The 15,928-nt window shown below is 60.2% G+C and overlaps 2 protein-coding genes across 2 annotated transcripts; both read right to left on the bottom strand.

Moving 5' to 3' along the window:
- Positions 1–746: 746 nt before the first annotated feature.
- Positions 747–4,828, bottom strand: ACY3 (aminoacylase 3; the record flags this gene model as incomplete). The annotated part of the gene is given in 9 exon segments (XM_080687943.1): positions 747–962; positions 2,689–2,768; positions 2,771–2,797; positions 2,959–3,066; positions 3,200–3,213; positions 3,215–3,288; positions 3,536–3,654; positions 3,657–3,730; positions 4,599–4,828. Coding segments are annotated over 9 exon segments (942 nt in total).
- Positions 4,829–7,256: 2,428 nt separating this feature from the next.
- LOC308234057 (aldehyde dehydrogenase family 3 member B2-like) lies at positions 7,257–14,950 on the bottom strand (the record flags this gene model as incomplete). Its single annotated transcript, XM_080641245.1, has 10 exons — positions 7,257–7,924; positions 8,171–8,270; positions 8,727–8,893; positions 9,518–9,904; positions 10,121–10,202; positions 10,321–10,406; positions 10,588–10,708; positions 10,876–10,986; positions 11,397–11,559; positions 14,892–14,950. The coding sequence occupies 10 exons, from the start codon at positions 14,948–14,950 to the stop codon at positions 7,740–7,742; spliced, it is 1,461 nt and encodes a 486-aa protein (XP_080497371.1). The 3' UTR covers positions 7,257–7,739.
- Between the last annotated feature and the right edge of the window lie 978 nt (positions 14,951–15,928).

Here is a 15,928-nt window from a genome sequence, read left to right as displayed (position 1 = left end):
TTGGCCAGGACCCAGGGACCCCAGCCGTAGCCCCTGGGCACACTCCTGCCCCCGGGCACCTCCGCCCTGTGTGCCTGCACCGGGACCTGCGGGCCTGGGTGGAGAGAGCTCTGTTGAGCTGCACGCCTTCCCCAGCCCTGACTCCCCTGAGCTCCCATGAGCTCATCACACACCTGGAAACGCACACGGGGCTGTGCGCCCATCACATACAGATCCTCCCAGGACAGCCACGGCACTGGTTCTCGGAAACACCTGTGCACACCTGGGGCGGGCATGCACATGGGCACCCACACACGTGTGCACATATCGGGCACACACTCCTGCTCTCTTAGTTGACCCTCTGCCGCAGGAGTGTAGGAAGTTGGGGACCCTCCTCTGCTCATGGCCTCTGGAAGCCCTTCTGCTGGTCCGAGGACAGCCTCTCTCAGAGTTTCCCCCACAGTTTAGGATCTTCCCTGGACATGCATGGGCACAGAGACAGCTACCACTAGCCCAGGACACACAGCATGTCCAAGGCCACATGGGGCCAACTTGCCCCAGATCCTGAGGCCACAGAGAGGCACCACACAAGATGGAGGACACCAACCATGGCCTCCTGGACATCTTCCACTTTATAGAATGGGAAACTGAGGCATGGAGGTGGGTGTGTGGCAAGGATCATGGTATACAGAAGGTGGCAAGGGGGCCTCTGAGCTGGGGATCATACCTCAGGTGGGAGGCCTGAGGCCGGGCAGGTGTGGCCTGGGTTAGGGAGCCGGGGCGGGGGCGGGGGCCAGCACGGGCAGGGCAGGCACAGAGAACGTGAGCGTCTCAGTCTGGAAGAAGGCAATGCCCTTCTCGTAGTAGGCGGCCTCATTGATGAACACGGGGTACACGGTGGCCTCCCCTTCATAGAGCACGTCCTTGCCGCTGAACATCTGGAAGATGGGTGCTCCAGGCCGCAGCGGCTCGAAGTCTCGGTCCTGGGAGGACAGTCAAGGGCCAAGGGTGCTGGGGCTGACCTCTGCCCTGGCCCCAGTGGGGGTGACCCCAGCAGGAACTGTCCAAGAGATGCCCCTCCCTCATGGCCTCACCCACTCACTGCCTCACTGCCTTCATCAATATGACAGGGTGTCTGCCGAGATGCCAACTGGCCCTGTGCCTCGAAAGGGAGACACCAGTCACCTTAGAAAGACGTTTGTCATTGTGGACGTGTGTCTAGTGGTTACAGGCACAGGTAGTAAAGCCTCGGTGCAAATTCCTGCTGGCTGTGTGACCTGGAGCAAGTCACTTAACCTCTCTGTTCCTCAGCTTTAAAATAGGAATGATCTCTCCTCCCATCACCCTGAGGTTTAAATTAAATGGCTAATAGCACTTACGTTTGCATTTAGTAAACATAATATAAAAGTTTATTAAATTAAAGTTGTGGAAGAAATCAATCAAAATGACTGTTACTACTTAGCATGGAAGATGGGCAGGGCAGCTAAGGCCCTGTAGCCCTAAACCCTGACAGGAAGGAGCCCCCGCCCACAACACGGTTATAGGATAACCCCTCAAAATGAAACATGCAGCTCTTTCCGAACAAAACAGTCCGACCAAGTTCTGATTTTTCCTACAATCGTTCCTTTGATCCTTCAGAGTATTTTTGAAATGTCAAATTCTTCCCAATATTTCTCTCTCTGTCATGCCCATGCCGGGCCAAGCTCTCAGTGTGTGCCAGGTCTGTGTGCTGGGTCGCTCCCATGTTGTGGCACGGACAGGGCTGACCGAGGGAGGGGGGGCCCCTGAGACAGACACCCATCCTGGCAGAGATTCAGAATGCCTGGGTCACCTCTGATACCTGGTTCCACTGGCAGGAGAGGACCCTGCTGGCCCACAAGGGCTCATCATGGAAGAGGGGTTCTGGCTGGTCCCTGGGCTCAGACGCTGAGCTTTGGGGTGGAGTGAGCAGGGCCTGTGCCACAGAGCAGGTGGCCCCACTGATGCCCCTGTCACACCTGAAGGCCAGATGCGCGCGGGGGGGGGGGGGTGGTTTGGGGAACATTTACTAATGAGGCTAGGGCTAAGGCGCCCATCTGGGGCACCCCTGCTGCCTGGGCACTGCAGAAAGCAAAGGCCACGGAGGGCGTGGGCCTTGTTCCACAGCGACCCCATGTGGCAGCAAGGAGAATGGCAGCTGGTTGGCTGACCTTGCCTACCTTCTTCCTGCCAGACAGACTAGTAGAAGCAGGATCCCCCAGTCCCTGGAACATTCAGGAAGGGGAGGCCTGGAGAGGGAGATGCTGGACTCCCTGCTAACTCACATAGGGATGCTTGAGGAATTAACTGGGAAATAGAGGGCTCTGTATTTGCACCTCCAAGCAGGGTCATGCCTGCCCCTCCCCTCCCTCCCTCGGCCTCTCTGCAGCCAGGGGAGGTGTGTCCAGGCTGTTGTGGGGCCCCAGGTGCCCTCCACAGGCTCTGTGAGCATCACTGTGGCCCAGCGTCCCAGGCCCGTGCAGGGTTCCTGCAGAGGCAGTACGGGTGGGCATGGGCGCCCAGGCTACTGCCCCCTGCTCCGGATTCCGGGGTGCTGGTGACTCTGTGGGAGGCACTGTGGTCCCTGCCTCTGTGCCCATTTTCTGACACCTCCCAAAGCTGTGACCTAGGAGCTCCACCGGACAACACACACACACACACACACACACACACACACACACACACACACACCTGCAGCTGAGGATGCACGGTGCCTGCCAGGTCCCTGGCCTCCATGTGTGGGAAGTCCACGCTGCTCACTTTTCTATACGCTCCATCTCAAAGGCAGGAAAGGCGGTGCCTGTGTGGGAGGCTGCATGTGTGAGCCCGTCCCTCCCTCCAGGCCCCGGCGGAGTGGGCCATGGGGGCCACTCAGGGCTGGCTCCCAGCCCACCCCAGAGCCTGGCTCCTTGGCCCCTTGGCCCCTGGGCCTCAGTTTCCCGGCAAGTCCTGGGGTCTCACCCTGGTTGAAGAGCTGGATGAAGTCCAGGGCTGCGGCCACCAAGGCCCTCATCCTGATGAGAAGGTCAGCCCACAGCACTCCCTGAGGCTGGGGGCCCAGCTCCAGTCCTGGGGACCCAGAGGGAAGGGGTCAGGCAGGTACTCCAGAGACTTGGGCCCTCTGGACCCCTAGACCCTGACCCTGCCCATCATCTGGTCCCGCCCTTCCCAGCCCCTGAGAACTTCGACCCTCTGGGCCCACCCAGTCCATTCTTAGGAGTTAACGCTGTAACTCTCTTCTCCCGGCAACTGGTACAGGAAGACCCGGCAGGGCAGCTCCGGGCTCTGCAGCTGTGAGCGGAGGGGTGGGTCAGGGCCCCAGGCCTATCTGGGCGGGGAAGCTGAGTCGAGGGGGGAGCATGGAGGAAGCACAGAGCAGCGTGGGGAGGAGCGGTGGGGGGTCCAGAGGGTGGCGGGGCCCTGGGACTGGAGCCCAGGAGGCACCCTTCCCCAACCCCGTCCCCAGCTGAGGAGGCGCCAGCCCCAGCGTGCTCTCTTCCCCACCCTCCCCCTCTGCACTCCGCCGGCACAGGGCCACCTGTAGGTGGCGGCACAGGTGCATCGCAAAGACGTTGTGGGCGGATTCCGCGAAGAGGCAGGTGCCCATGCTGGCCGTGGTGTTGTGCAGGTCCAGGACAAAGTCAAAGGCCTGGCCGAGGCCTTGGGCCCCAGCAGCTGGTTCAGCTCTCGGGCCCTTGTCACCTCGTATGGGTTATCCGGGTGGGCCCTGGCACTGCAGGGGCAGGGATGGGGGTATCACCACCCCCAGTCTCAATCATCAGAGGTTTAATGAGAGGAGGGGAGGGGAGGGAGCCTCGTGTGCTGACAGGAGTGAACCCCTGAGACCCTGCAGGAGCGACAGAGCAGCTCAAGGGCTCGTCCTTTGTGCCTCTGCAGCGGGCCTGCCCCTCTCAGAGCTCTTGTTGGCTCCCCACTGCCCCCATAAGGTTCAAACCCTTGGCCTGCCCTGGCCCACCTGCCTCATCAGCTCTCACTCCAGCCACACTTCCATCTGGTCTCACTGCTAGACCTGTGCACCTGCTGGGCCCTTCCCTGGAAACTCCTTTTCTCCTCTCTTCACCTGGTTAACATGGACTCACCCTTCAGTGCTTGGCTGAGATACCACCTCTTCCAGGAAGCCTTCCCTGACTACCTTTGGTCAGGTTTCTGTAGCCCCCACCCTGCATTTAGCATCCTGGGTTGTGGTTACTGGGTTCTTCCTCTGTCTCCCCCAGTAAGCTGAGAACAACACCTCATTTCACTCCCCATTCTCTCACCTGAGCTGGCCAGAGCCTGGCTCAGAGGTGGGGCTCAGCGAATGTCCATTAAAGAAAGTAAAGTAAATGCAGCCTATGGGGCTGATCTGAGGCAAGCCCTGGGTATGCGGAGTCCAGAGGAGGCCCTGGCCCAGCCTGAGGTCAGGAAGGCTTCCTGGAGGAGGTGATATCAGTTTGGATTTGTCTAAGCTGAAAAGGAAGAATAGGCATCGAAAGCAGAGGGGTGTGCCCTGCTAGTGGCTGGAGGATGAGTCTGAGGTGAGGATCTCAGTGCCAATCCAAGGGCCTGGGCCACCTGGCGGCCGGGGCCACAAGGACACTCACGTGAGGAAGGCGCTGGTGAAGGTGCGGCTGAGGTCCACGTAGCAGCGGCAGGCGGCTGTGGCTGCTGGGTTGGCCAGCACGGGCACTGCGGAGAAGCTGGGTCTCTGCAGCTCCCCCGGGGCCTGCAGCCAGTACCTCGCCAGGTAGACGCCAGACATCTCATTGCCGTGGGTGCCCCCAATCACTGCCACGCGGCGCAGGGGCTCTCGAGACTCAGGCCTCGAGCACATCCCGCGTGGGTGGAGGGCCCGGTGGGTGGGCCTGCTTAGGGCCCAGTGCTGAGCTGGGGTGGGGGGAGGGTGAGCTCCCTGAGGTCTGAGTCCCAGAGTCCCAGCCAGGCAGGGCGGCTGTCTGTCAAAAGACGTGACTGAGGGCAGCTCAGCTGAGTCCCACTGCACCTCCACCTCCACCTTCTCCCTCAGGCACCCGAGCCGGAGCACCTTTCCTGGAGGGTAAGCATTGCCCTTCCCTGCCTTTGACAGGTGTTCCTTTTGTTGTTGTTGTTAATCCTCACCTGAGGGTTTTTCCCATTGATTTTTAGAGAGAGTGGGAGGGAGGGAGGGGAGAGGCCTCCCAGTGCTGAACCCCATGATCTCATTTAACCCTCACGCCAACTCTAAGGGGTAGGTGGGGGCCCCTTCTACAAGCTAAGAAAACAGAGGCTCAGAGGAGTGAAGGGCCTTGCCCAAAGGCACCCGGTCCGAGGTGGCCGAGAGGGATGCCACCCAGGCTGTGTAGGTGGTGGCGCTGTGGCAGGGAAGGGCAGGGAAGCGGCAGGAAGTGTGGGTGCTGTGAGCCAGGCCCGGGGGGGGGGGGGGGGCGCCCCGGCTGGAATTTGAGCCAGATTCCTCTGGGAGTTGGGGGTGAGGAAGAGGTGGGAGGGAGGGACAGTTGGGAGGAGAGAGCAGCTGAGCAAAAGCCTGAAGGGCCTCAAGGCTCCCGGAACCCCTGTGCGGGGCCAAAACCCAGGAACAGTCTTCGTTCTGTGTCTGACGACACTGTCTCCAGGACTGAGCCTGGTCAGCGGTGACGGAGAAAGGAAAGGGCTGGGACTGGGAAGGATGGAGTGAGGAGGGGACACTTACCTGCCACATTTGTGGCCTCAGGGCAGGAGGCTGCACCTGCTCTCTGCCTCCCTGGCAGCCAGGATGCAGTCATGTGACTGCTCTACCAATCAGGGGCCACCAGAGCCCGGCATGCTGGGACTGCCCTCCCACCCCACCTCCAGTGGCCCCCCAGAGCCACATTTCCCCTGGAGGCTTTGTCCCCTATCTGAACCACAGCAACCACTGGCCAAGAGGGCAAAGGGAACACGCTTAGGTGGGTGAGGGCAGCGAACTGTCCAGTCTTCGATGAGCAGTATCTTCTGTTCTTTGCTCACTGGGCTCACTGCCCAGTCTGTGGCCTGGACACCCTCCAGGTATCCTCAACCCCCCTGGCTCTCTCTTTTCAGTCCAATGGTCATTTTGAGGAACCAACTTCCCAAGGCAGAGGTGGGAGGATGGGATCTCTTAGACCCAGGCCAGCGGTCACTCAGCTTCTATCTGGGCCTCCTACTCAGACATCAGTTTATCCATCCACCCAACCGACTATCCATCATCTCATTCACCCACTCACTTGTCTCATCCACCTATTGTCTCATCCACCTATTGTCTACCCACCTATCCACCCACCCACCTATTGTCTCATCCACCTATTGTCTACCCACCTACCCACCCACCCACCCACCCATCCATCCTTCCATCCATTCATCCTTTCACTTCCTTATCCATTCTTCCCTTCACTCATCAACAAGCCCCTGCTGAGCACCTCCTTTGAGTCCACCCTGTACCCTTGTGGAGACAGCCATCCCCAACAATTCCCAGGGGAGCAGGAAGATCATACTCCCCCTGATTCCCTCAATCTCAGGCCACTAGCCCAGGCTCTGAGGGGTGAGGAGCCCACCAAAGCCAGCCTGGGGGTGTTGGAAGTGGGCTTCCAGGTGGAGGACTGGGGAGAGAGCAATGGGCTGGTCACAATGGACCAGATATGCTATTTACCAAGCCCTCGCCCACTTCTCATAGAGCCCACCATCTCTCCGCTCTGCCCTGTTTGCTGTATAAACTCAGCTCAGCCCTGTCCAGACCTCAGTTTCCCCGTGTGTCAGACAAAGTGGTCAGATTTAGACTCTGCCTGCTCTGATCTGCTGGGAGTCTAAGAACAGGGAGGACAGCCGTGGCCACCCTGTGCACAACCCCTTCCTGTGCTTATCGCAGACATCACCAATCAACCATTGCACTCCTTCCTATTGATTCCACACACAGCATTAGGGTTCTTGTCGATCACATACTTCAGGCAAATGGCCAGATCTGATCACTTCAGGTCAGCTCCCCAAACCTTAGGCGTGAGGGGAGCTGTTAGAAATAGTTCTGTATTTGCCTGGCGGGTGTCGACTCATGAACCAAGAGGCCACTGGTTCGATTCCCGGTCAGGGCACATGCTGGGGTTGCAGGCTCCATCCCCAGTAAGGGGCGTGCAGAAGACAGCCGATTGACGATGTTTCTATCTCTCTATCCCTCTCTAAAAATCAACAAAAACATATTTTTAAAAAAGAAATAGCTCTGTACTTTGGGAGCCAAATTATAGATCCTAATATAAGAGAGTGCTTCCCTTTTTTTAAATATGTTTTTATTGGTTTTAGAGAGAGAGGAAGGGAGAGAAAGAAACACTGATGAGAGAGAAACATTGACTGGCTGCCTCCTGCATGCCCCCTACTGGGGGATCCAGTCCACAGCCCGAGCATGTGCCCTGACAGGGACTCGAACCCATGACCTTTCGGTGCACGGGATGATGCTCAGCCAACTCAGCCACACTTGCCAGGGAAAGGGAGTGCTTTCTAATCACCTGAATTGCCCAACCTTGGGGTGAAGTCCCCGTCACCAGACATATCCAAGCAGAGGGTCAGTGAACCTGTCAGGGGGATACCCAGGGGATTTTGGCCCTGAGAGGGGTCCCGTCCAGCAGGGAGACTGTTCAGACAAAACCCCGGGAGCAGGACCCTTGCACTCTTGGAGGGGACGCCTGCCTTTCAGGAGCCGAGCGCGTGGGCAGCCGTCGGAGAGAGGGGCTGTGGGGGCAGGGCGCTGGAGATGGGCAGAGCGCTCACAGCAGGGTGCAGCTCCGGGAGCCCAGGGCCCAGCTAACGAGCTTCTTCTTCACGGCCGTATAGGGCGGGTAGTGGAGCTCATTGAGCTTCTCCAGGCCCGAGTGGGAGAGCAGGCAGGCGCGGTGGTTGGAGAAGGTGTCGAAGGAGAACTTGCCGTGGTATCTTCCCATCCCGCTGTGGCCTGCATGGGCACGCAAGTGAGGGTCTGAGGCTGGGCAGCCCACTGCCCGCCCCTGGCAGCGAGCTCAGGGAAAGCCTGGCCATTCTAAGGGCCATTTTGCCGATAGGGAAACTGAGGCCTTGAGAGGCCCAGGGCTTAGATCAACATTAACAGTGAATGAAGGCAAAACTGGGCTTTTCTGGGTCTGGAGTACCCACACAGGCGTCCCTGGGGTGGGGGCTGGAGGTGGAGGAGGGCAGGGCTCACCAACGCCCCCCATCGGCATGGACCACAGAGTCAGGTACATGAAGCCTTCGTTGCCTCCGAAGTTGCCACTGCTGGTCCGCGCCAGTGCCTGGTTCACTACCTGGGGGGGAGAGGGGGCAGAGTGGTGGGCTCATCGTCGGGAAGGAGGCTCGGCCCAGCCGTTCCCCGGCTCCATCCTCTACTGAGCAGCATCACCTCTCAAGCACTTTCCACATGGAGGCGCCGTGACCAGAAGCCGCAGCTGAAAGGGTCGCAAGCAGCAGCCTGGTCTGCCTGTCAGGACGCAGCTTCGCTCCGCCCCATTCCCCTCAGGGCTCTGCTCACCCCACAGAGCCTTTTCGTGGTTTAGGAAAACTGTACTCTCGCAGCGGGCTCTGTCCAGATGGAGGCTGCCAGGGCAGACGCTGCCAGGCACCCATCTGGTAGGATTTGGGTGCCGAGCCCTCCCCTGCCAGGAGCCCTTGTGCAGGGAGCCATCATCTAGGTGACTGGATTAGGGTGGGCTGTCTGCACCCCTTTCAGCTCCTCCGTTGCCCCAACCCGGCCCGGGCCCCACCTGGCTGCTGTTGGAGAAGGCATACAGGGCCAGGGGCTTCTCCCGGCGGTTGATGAAGTCGATGGCCTCGTCCAGGCTCCTCACGGTCACGATGGGCAGGATGGGCCCGAAGATCTCCTCCTGCATCACCGGCTCCGTCTCCTGCACGTCCACCAGCACCGTGGGGGCTGCCCGGGCACAGGGGATGGCTCAGCCCCGGGCGTGGGGCCTCGGGCAGGGCCCAGGGACTGAGGCTCCAGCTCGGGGATGTTCTAGGACAGAGAGTCTCCCCACGGCCCTGAGAAGTGACCAGGAACTGCGGGCCCAGCCTTGGTCTTACAGTCTCAGGGTGACTGGATCTCAGACCCCTGGAGCCCAAGGTCCCAGGTGCCAGCCTGTTGGAGCAGCAGCGCCACCACGGAGTCGTGTGGCCCAGAGGCCGGGGCGGCTTTGCAAGGACAGCCCGGCGGGTGCACAGGCCGGGAATCGTGGGCTCACAGGACCCGGGGTCACGGCTGTGAAGCAGCAGATGCTGGGGCTGAAGCTGGGGATCTGAGTGTTCGGGAGCCTGGACACTGGGCCCAACTCCGAGAAGCAGGGCTTGGACCCGAGGGTGGGGTCACGGGGTCACAGGCTCAGACCATGGCGACATGTGGCGTTAGTGCCCGGGAATCGTGGCAACAGCCGTGGACCTGGCTGGGCTCCATCAGCGGGGCCCTGGGGACCTCAGGGCCCAGACTCGGCCCAGCTGTGGCCTCCAGCGAGGAAGGGCCTTAGCTCGGGGGTCCCGGGGTCGGGAGAGCGGGACTCACCGATGTAGCGGTCGCTCTCCTCACTCTGGCCCCCGATGGCCACGCGGCCACAGCCCAGCAGGCCCCGGAGCCGCTGGAAATGCTTCTCATCGATGATGCGGCCCAGGTCTGGGGAGGCCTTGGGGTCTTCGCCATAGAAGCGGGTGATGGCGCTCTGCAGGGCGGGCACCAGCCGCTCCTGCATTTCGGGGCTGCACAGGACGTAGTCGGGGGCCACGCAGGTCTGGCCAGCGTTGAAGTAGCGGAAAAAGGCCACTCGGTTGGCCACGGTCTGGGGGTCGCAGTTGTCGTCCACGTAGCAGGGGTTCTTGCCCCCTAGCTCCAGCGTGACGGGCGTCAGGTGCTTGGCGGCTGCGGCCATGACAATCTTGCCGACTCGAGGGCTCCCTGAGGACATGGGATTGACCTTCATCCTCAACAGGCCTTGGCCAGATGGTTCAGACACCTCCTGGGATCTGCCTGGCCATGCTCCCCGGGATCCCGCCCTCCAAGACCCAGAGGCCTGGCTGGTTGCCACCTGGGACACTCCCCCCTGGGCGCCACAGCCTTTTCAACCCTGCTCTTGGATGCCTGCCCCAGGACACTGGCTGCGGCCATCCTCACCCGTAAATAAAATGTAGTCAAACTTGTGTTTCAGAAGCTGTCCGGTCTCCTCGGGCCCGCCCAGCATCACAGCAAAGCAGCTCTGCAAGGAGGGACGGCAGCTCAGGGGACACTGTGGGCCCCCGGGGACAGCCGGACCCCCCAGGCGGGCAGGGGCAGGCATGTGGGACACGGGTCTGAGGGGGTAAGGCCACGCTCACCTGGTCCAGGTACTGGGGCAGCACCTCAGCCAGGACCTTCTCTGTGCCCTGGCTGATTTCTGATGGCTTCAGCACCACGCAGTTCCCTGCAGGGGCAGATGGGGGAGACACGGGGGGACGCTGGTGTCCCCACACCCACCCCAGGGCTGGCATCGGAAAGCAGAGGTGCAGGGAGGGTGTGCGAGGCTAGGGCATAACATAATGGAATTCTGGGGCTCCCCTGTGGGAAGGGCTAGTGGGCCAGGAGGGCTCAGACCCCCGCCTCACCGGCCGCGAGGGCGCCCACCAGGGGCATCAGGGTCAGGTTCACGGGGTAGTTCCAGGGGCTGAGGATGAGCACCAGGCCGAAGGGCTCCTTCCGGATGAAGGCGGAGCTCAGCTGCGTTAACTGGGGTGCAAGATGGAAGGTGAGGCCCAGCCAAGGACACCTCTAAGTTCCCTGCTTCCAGGGCCCTTGGGGTGCCTGTGCAGTGGCGTCCCCATGAGGACACAGGGGTCCTGAGAGCCAGTGACTCGCCCTGGGTCGGGGTGCGAGGGGCGCAGCCAGCAGTTTACCAGGTTCTTGGCCACTGGCTGGTCCTTCATCCAGGCGTGCAGGTTCCGGAGCGCCAGGTCCACCTCCTTCTGGCACAGGATGAGCTCGGACATGTCCGCCTGAAAGTCTGACTGCGGCGGGTGAAATGCAAGGGTCAGGCCAGGGGCAGGACCGGGAAGGGATCTAGTGGGAGGGGTCCCCAGAGGTCCCTGCCAGGGACATGGAGACAGTCTCCGGGGACAGCACAGCCGGTCCCCTGGGCACTGCACAGTGCGGGTGAGGAGCAGGGCCCTGGGCAGGTGGCCTGGGCTCCAGTTCCAGCTCTGCCACTTCCCGGCTGCGGGGCCTTGGGGAGTAACATAACCCTCACGTGTCTCAGTTTCCCCGTCGGTGATGGAACCACCACTGAACCCGCCCGTTTGAGGAGTTAATGCTGCGAGTGCTGTGCGCACTGCGTGCCAGGGAAGGCCTGTGAAATGAACAGGACGGAACTGGGACAGGGCCAGCTCCCCCGCCCCTGCCGCCTCCCGCCACCCCTCACCTTGCGCAGGTCCTGCGCCAGCGCCTCCTGCAGCAGCTGCTTGTTGTCCTGCAGGAAGCGGCCCAGGCCCTTGAGCTGCGCAGCCCGGAACTCCGCCGGCCGCGTCCGCCCCGAGCTGAAGGCCTCCCGCAGCCGCCGCAGCGTGTCCTCGAAGGGGTCCATCCTGCCGGGGTGAAGGCAGTGTGGGCCGGGGCCCTCCACCGTCTCAGGCACCCATCCTGCCTCTGCCTGCCCCACATGGGCTCACAGACACCCTTACTGGGACTCACATGTGACCCCAGAGGTCCGGGGCTGGCCCTGCACCCCACCCACACACGCACCCTGCACACCTTCATGCCTCCCCTCCACCCAGAACACCAGACCACAAGCAAAACCCGGAGAGGACTCTTTGGTCAGTGCCCCCTCTGGCCTAACCCAGGCCTCTGAGGGCTCTTTGCCTCCCAGGCCACAGAGCTTTGGCAGTGGCAGACGGGGAAACTCAGTGTCTCTGTCTCTGTGTGTCTGTATCTCTCTGTGTGTCTCTGTCTCTGTGTGTGTCTGTCTCTGTGTGTGTGTCTGTCTCTGTGTGTGTGTCTGTCTCTGTGTGTGTGTCTGTCTCTGTGTGTGTCTGTCTCTGTGTGTGTGTCTGTCTCTGTGTGTGTGTCTGTCTCTGTGTGTGTCTGTCTCTGTGTGTGTGTCTGTATCTCTCTGTGTGTCTCTGTCTCTGTGTGTGTTTGTCTCTGTGTGTCTCTGTCTCTGTGTGTCTATCTCTGTGTCTCTGTCTCTGTGTGTGTCTGTCTCTGTGTGTGTGTCTGTCTCTGTGTGTGTGTGTCTGTCTCTGTGTGTGTGTGTCTGTCTCTGTGTGTGTCTGTCTCTGTGTGTGTGTGTCTGTCTCTGTGTGTGTGTGTCTGTCTCTGTGTGTGTCTGTCTCTGTGTGTCTCTGTCTCTGTGTGTCTATCTCTGTGTCTCTGTCTCTGTGTGTGTCTGTCTCTGTGTGTGTGTCTGTCTCTGTGTGTGTCTGTCTCTGTGTGTGTCTGTCTCTCTGTGTGTGTCTGTCTCTGTGTGTGTGTCTGTCTCTGTGTGTGTCTGTCTCTTTGTGTGTGTCTGTCTCTGTGTGTGTCTGTCTCTGTGTGTGTGTGTGTCTGTCTCTGTGTGTGTCTGTCTCTGTGTGTGTGTCTGTATCTCTCTGTGTGTCTCTGTCTCTGTGTGTGTTTGTCTCTGTGTGTCTCTGTCTCTGTGTGTCTATCTCTGTGTCTCTGTCTCTGTGTGTGTCTGTCTCTGTGTGTGTGTCTGTCTCTGTGTGTGTCTGTCTCTCTGTGTGTGTCTGTCTCTGTGTGTGTGTCTGTCTCTCTGTGTGTGTCTGTCTCTCTGTGTGTCTGTCTCTCTGTGTGTGTGTCTGTCTCTGTGTGTGTGTCTGTCTCTGTGTGTGTCTGTCTCTCTGTGTGTGTGTCTGTCTCTGTGTGTGTGTCTGTCTCTGTGTGTGTGTGTCTGTCTCTCTGTGTGTGTCTGTCTCTGTGTGTGTGTCTGTATCTCTCTGTGTGTCTCTGTCTCTGTGTGTGTTTGTCTCTGTGTGTCTCTGTCTCTGTGTGTCTATCTCTGTGTCTCTGTCTCTGTGTGTGTCTGTCTCTGTGTGTGTGTCTGTCTCTGTGTGTGTCTGTCTCTCTGTGTGTGTCTGTCTCTGTGTGTGTGTCTGTCTCTCTGTGTGTGTCTGTCTCTCTGTGTGTGTCTCTATCTCTGTGTGTGTGTGTCTGTGTTTCTGTGTGTGTCTGTCTCTCTGTGTGTCTGTCTCTCTGTGTGTGTGTCTGTCTCTGTGTGTGTGTCTGTCTCTGTGTGTGTGTGTCTGTCTCTCTGTGTGTGTCTGTCTCTGTGTGTGTGTGTCTGTCTCTGTGTGTGTGTGTCTGTCTCTGTGTGTGTGTGTCTGTCTCTCTGTGTGTCTGTGTGTCTCTGTCTCTGTGTGACGCCCATCCCACGACCCCAACCCCAGCTCGGCTGTCATTTCCCAGGTGAGGCAGGCAGGGCAGGGGTTCCTCGTCTGTGTCCGCACTGTGCACTCCGGGAATGCCCGGGGACAGCTTCAGGCTTAGCTTGTCCGTGGCCCAATCCAGAGGCCCAGACCCAGCACTGCCCAGTAAAATGAGGAAGCAGACCAGTGGCTGGGGCTGAGGTCCCCAGGGTCCCCACAGGGGCTGGAGCTGGACGGCTCCTGCTTCTCATCCTTGGTGCCCCCCGCCTCGCCTCCGGCTGCAGGGAGCAGGGACCGGCTCGCTGAGGCCCCTGTCCCTGGTGGACCTGCGCCACAGAGGTCACCGCAGCAGACTTGGCCCGCGCTCGGGAGGAACCCAGTCTAGACATGGAACAACGCTGACAGGGAATACAACAGCCTTACAGACACGAACGGGGTGCTGCAGGCTCTGTGGGAGGCCGGCCAGAGACTCTGACTGCGGTGGGGAAGCCGGTGCTCCGAACAGAGGGCCCAGCACGTGCAAAGGCCCTGTGAGGGCAGATCTTGAGAGCAAGATGCAGCTGGACTTCACTAGGGAATCGGAATCTCTTCTGTGGGCGATGGACGTACCACAGCCCCGGGAGGGGGCAGAGCTGGCCGCTGGAGCTGAGCGTGTGGCGTGCATCAGCTTACCTGGGCCTCCAAGTCATACCGTCACGCATTGTAAGGATCAGAAACCCAGGCTCCAGAGCCGACCCAAGTTGCCCTCCCAACAGCTAGGATATGGCGAGCCCCCCCTCCCGCCCCCGCTCAGCCCCCAGCTCTGCCCACAGCACTGCAACCTGCACCAGCCTGCGCCTGAGCTTTTTATCCACTTCTCAGCATCTCTGGGCAGCTTCCATATTGTCTACAGAGGGAATGCAATACCTCCAAAACCAGAAACAGCCCTAACCGATTTAGCTCAGTGGATAGAGCGTCAGCCTGCGGACTGAAAGGTCCCAAGTTCGATTCCGGTCAAGGGCATGTACCTTGGTTGGGGCACATCCCCAGTAGAAGGTGTGCAGGAGGCAGCTGATGGATGTTTCTCTCTCATCGATGTTTCTAACTCTCTATCCCTCTCCCTCCCTCTCTGTAAAAAATCAATTAAAAAAACAACAACAACAAACAAAACAGAAACAGTCTCACCTTTAGAACCTAAAGCCAGACTCAGTTCTGGCCTCTCCTCCCAAGAAGCTCCCCGTTCCTCCCCGCCTCCCCCCCCTCTACCAGGCACAGCCCTGGGGACACCTGCTTGGCCCCTCTTAGCCCCTGCCTCCTCCCCCACCTGGGGCCAGGCCAGCCCTGGGCCAGGACCGTGGGTTCCTCTGAGGCTGCTCCCAGGTGTCTCCATGGGGGACAGTGTGACCAGCGCAGGCAGCACCCACCCCCTGAGTGGAGCCAGGCCCTGGCCCATGGGCGCTGCCCTGTGGCCCCACATATCATCCCTGCCCCCCCCCATGCCTTCTGCGGTCCCTCCCATGCCTTTCACCCTCTGGCCCCTCTGCCGCTGCCCCTTGCCCCACGGCCCCACATACCCCAGTGTAGGCTGCGCCCTTGAATCCTTCACCACGCCTTTGCCCTCTGTGCCCGACATTCTGCTACCCGGCTCCTGCCCAGGTTTCACACCTGTCTCTGCCAGCTGCTAATCCTCCCAGGAGGCGCTGGCCATATGAGACTCCCTCTGCCCGCTTTGCCCACACCTGGAAGTGGAGCAGCACCTGGGCAACCTGACAGCACTGCTGGGCTAGTCCAGCTGCCGCCCTGTTCACACACCTACACTCCCCAAGTTGACTGCCCTCTCTTCCCCTCCCCGCCCCGGCCCAGCTGGCTCTGGAACAGGTCTGGGAATTGCAGGCACTCAGGAAATTAGCTGACAAATAGAAAGATCTGGGAGGAGGTGGAAAACGTCAGCGGGACCATGGCAGCAAATGGGGCCTCCTCCAGGAAGCCCTCAGCCGGCAGAGCTCTATAGCCCATCCAGGTGCCTGCACCAAGTCCTCATGTCCACCCCCCCCTCCATGTCTACACCACAGGCTCCTTCATCTGCACTCTCCACAGAGAGCCTGACCTGGCCAGGGCAGCTGTGGCTACAGAGTGCTGCATCCTTCCTTTGTCCCTTTATTCTCCTACTAGTGCCCCGGTGCACGGGTTCATGCACATTGAAAGGAAATTAATTAGAAGGTGGCCAGAGGGGCGGGACTGGGCGAGACAGGCTGGGAATGCCCTGGAGCCAACCTTCCGCGGTCCCTCCCAGGCCGGCAGCACCTGGGATGGCGCTGCAGCTCGAAGGGCGTCTGTGGAGTGAGTAGGGTCCCTCTGGCAGGTGGGTCCCTTGGCCTGGCCTGTGGGGATTGGGCCAAAACTGGCTCTCCAACATCCCCGAGGGGTCCCAGATTGTGAGAGGGCGGTTCTTGGGTGACGCACCCCGGAATCGGGCTCCCTCCTCTCTGGTTCCAGGGTGCGTCACCCGAGAACCACCACTGCCAAGTCACCACAGCTCCGCAGTTCCATTGAGCGTTTGCCCCCTGGTGGTCAGTGCATGTCATAGCTACCAGTCAGACCGTTGCTTAGC

Source organism: Plecotus auritus, assembly GCF_963455305.1.
Source record: "Plecotus auritus genome assembly, chromosome: 9".
NCBI lineage: Eukaryota > Metazoa > Chordata > Mammalia > Chiroptera > Vespertilionidae > Plecotus > Plecotus auritus.
This window is presented reverse-complemented; position numbering and strand designations above follow the sequence as displayed.